A 3,432-nucleotide genomic window follows, 5' to 3' on the forward strand; every position below is an offset into this window, starting at 1 on the left:
TTGATGCCTATAATAAATATTTCATATATAATTATCAAACATTAATACTTTGAGGTTGGCAGTGATTTGTAGCAGTTGTGTAACGAAACAGCTGTTGGGGGTGAATGAATAGCAGTACATTTTGACTGAAAGTTGTGTTAACTACTGAGTAAAAAGAGGGACTATTCTATGGGACTAAAAGATTTTCTGGCCATTTTTTGTCCTATATTTCTATGATGTATATGTAAATGCATATATGAGGGATGTCTCTACATATGAAAACTTTTTTATTGGTAAATTCAATTGTTTCTTGGCACTGTCAGTTGCTTTTTGTAAGTTAAAGACAAATGAAAGTGTCACATAAAGTGTGTATTGACATTTTATAATTTTGGGGTTTTATATAAACCTGTGGTTATGAATGCATTTTATTCTTTTGTTTTGTTGCTGTTAGGTTTCACGCTTTGTGGATCTTCATCTCGAAGGATTAATGTTCACTAGCCATGGATTCAGACATAATAACAAATATTGAACACATTATAAATGGATGCTAGAATAATTTGGAAATACCTTATTTTAATTGAAATTCAAAATTGCTTTTTGTTTTATCAGCAAACACGTATCTCTTTATGGTGCAAGCTCGTGGTATAATGTTGAGAGAAAATGTAAAAACAATAGGACACATGATCAGATTGTACACTAACAAAAATACTACACTGAATGGCACAGGTAAGAATATTTCTTATTTAATTTCATTTTTAAAAGAGCTTTATGAAAAAAAAAAAAAACCAACATGCCAAACTTTAATGACATAGCTTGATTATGAAAACCTAGACCCAAGTCCTACTTCTCTGTAACTGGAGTGAAGGCCAAGTAGTTACTGTTTATCAGTTTACTTTAGTAGGAAATATTTGTCATAGCTGTAACAAAGATACCTTAATTTAATTATTGTTCCTTTAGTGCAGTAAATTTTTTTTTTTTAATCATGCTGCTAGGAATTTGTTACTTACAAAGTTAATGCTCTCACCTGCATAATGATATGTTACAAATTAAGTGGATAACATAGGTTTTTACAAAAATCAATTCCTCTTTTTAAGATTATCCTGAAGGAAACAATTCTAGTGACTGTGTTGCTCAAACAACAATGTATCTTCCAGAAAACTTCACTTACTCTCCTTACCAGGCTTGTCCAGAGAAGCTGCCTTACATGAGTAAGTTTTAAACTGACCTTAATTTTTATCTAGTAAATTGGATTGTACTTAAAACAAAATACAATTATTTTAATATAAAATATAATTGTAAGGAGTCCAAATATGTAGCAGAAAATAATGAATAAAGTACATCTGAGAATGGACAATAATGCTTAGCAGAATTTTGCCTGTAACTATTGTCTTACTAAAACTTTTGTCCTCTTTACTAATCACCTAATGTGTTTTTAATTTTATTTACAAATAATTTTACTTTCTACAAATTAAATACTAAATGTTTTTGTTAATATGTAGGAATACTCCAACTTTATAAAAAGTACCCATTCAGAGTTGCATATTTTGAGGAATAGTTAAAAATCTTCTTTTTGGAAATGATATTCCTAATACAAAGATTCCTGAGTCAGAAGCTAGTTCTCAAATCTTCATTAGCTAATCGCAGTTACCTCAATATATAGGAAACCGAACAAGATGGTGTAGTGAAGTGAGAATTGATGGAGGTAAGAAAGTGCTAAAGCCCTGTCATAATGAGGAAGCAGTACTTATATAACAAGTGAAAAGTTGTGATCCTCAGGAAATTTTAAAATTAAACTTTCAAGCCCAGATGTTTAAGATCCCAAGCTATTAAATAGAACCTGATTAGGTAACCCTAACTTTATTTGTCTTTAGGCCTAGAATCTAAACTTCTAATTATTTTGTTTGAAAGTGTTTAGTTGCAGAGGAGCGTCATGCAGAAATAAGAAACTGAGTTGAGTACTTTGGCACCATTGCTGTTTTGGTTTGCCGGGTTTTTATAAAACCTGTAATATCACAGCTGTCCTAAGTAGCAGTATCCCAGTATATGTAGAAGGTCTTATAAGCAGGTATTGCACAATTAAAGCAGTTACACAAACTGAGATTGGAAGAGCTCCTTGATGTAATTCAGTGTCCTTAACCTGATTTAACAATGTGGCTGAAAGTCTGGGCATGACACTATCTTCTTTCTGTAGACAAAGTATAGCTTTGTTTGGGAATATTCTCAAAAATTCTTGTTAAGAACTGTAAATTTTGATGTGAATTCGCCTTTCCTGCAAACTTGCCATTTTTCAGATTCAGACAAAATGCTGGGCATTGTTTGCTCTCCTCCACCTTGTAGAGAAAGCAATCCTTAAAGACCAAGAAGTGTTAGGTTAGGAGACCGGTTTTGAACATAAAAAGAAAGAGGCAAATCACTCCTGGTGGTGATTGCTTTACTTTGACCTTCACCACTGATTGATTGCTATTAGAGATAGTTCTTATATTTAACCTTTATAAAATTGCAGTCCCTTGGCTAAAACAAGAGTTCCTTCTTAGAAACCGCTATTGAGTTTTCAGCTTTTTTCTCTGTTAGGAATTGTTGTTACATTATCAGGGTTGCTGTAGGAAGCAAGGGATGATTAAGTACGAATGTTTTTTTGTGCTCTGCATTTGGAAGAAATCATAACTTGAGTCAGTAATCCGTGGAATTAGTTCAGTTCTAGTAAATGTTTTGTAGACAGACTTAATATTTTTGAGTGAAGAACTACTTAGTAGCATTAGTATAGATCTCAAAACTAATTAGTTAAATTGAAATGTCTCATTGGTGTCAGAATGTACGAACTAGAGAAGAAGGATAACAACTCTCTAAATAAGTGTAAGTATGTTACTAGAAGTGACTGCTCATTAGTATCTGGCAGTATCTGTTATGCTAACATATTTATTTTACTTGCTATATTTAAAATCAAACAAGTAAACTACTGATTTGTAAGAGAGAAAATTTGAAATAGTTTCTGAAGATATTTGTGGCACCTTCCAGAATTCTAACCTCTTGTCTTTTAGGCTAACACCTGACTTAAGCTGTGGGCTGTCATTCAGCATGAGAAAGTAATTAAGTATTTAATAGAGCAGTTCAGATCCATATCATACAAACAATGTTGCTGACAGCCAAACTGAATTGCTGATCATTTTTTCTTCAAAGAAAAATAGTGGATTTTATTAGGCTGATCTAGAATTCCATTATAACTTCTTTTTTAATCTCAACAGAGAAGTTTATCCAGTGAAGAGTATGGTAACAGTGCTTGTTTTCTGTGTTTCTTTTCAATGCCTCCAAATTCTAAACTTTGTCTCTTACATTGTAAAGATACATATAGCCAAAAAAAAGTATAAATCAGTTGCTGTTGCTTATGAACTTAAATCGTGTAGAAAACTGTCTTAAGTCAAGTAGCAATTAGTCACACTGTGATTATATCCTTAT

The 3,432-nt window shown here is 32.1% G+C and overlaps 1 protein-coding gene across 1 annotated transcript in view; it reads left to right on the forward strand.

The window, feature by feature from the left end:
• The first annotated feature begins 593 nt into the window (after nt 1-593).
• Nucleotides 594-3,432, forward strand: part of B4GALT6 (UDP-Gal:betaGlcNAc beta 1,4- galactosyltransferase, polypeptide 6) — a 17,644-nt gene continuing 14,805 nt past the window's right edge. Inside the window, exons 1-2 of the mRNA XM_009331431.1 lie at nt 594-705; nt 1,074-1,187. Coding sequence (XP_009329706.1) covers nt 606-705; nt 1,074-1,187 — 214 coding nt within the window. The 5' untranslated portion in view covers nt 594-605. The remainder of the gene's footprint in view (nt 706-1,073; nt 1,188-3,432) is intronic.

The sequence above is a fragment of the Pygoscelis adeliae genome, unplaced genomic scaffold (genome assembly GCF_000699105.1).
Source record: "Pygoscelis adeliae isolate BGI_AS28 unplaced genomic scaffold, ASM69910v1 Scaffold108, whole genome shotgun sequence".
Lineage (NCBI taxonomy): Eukaryota > Metazoa > Chordata > Aves > Sphenisciformes > Spheniscidae > Pygoscelis > Pygoscelis adeliae.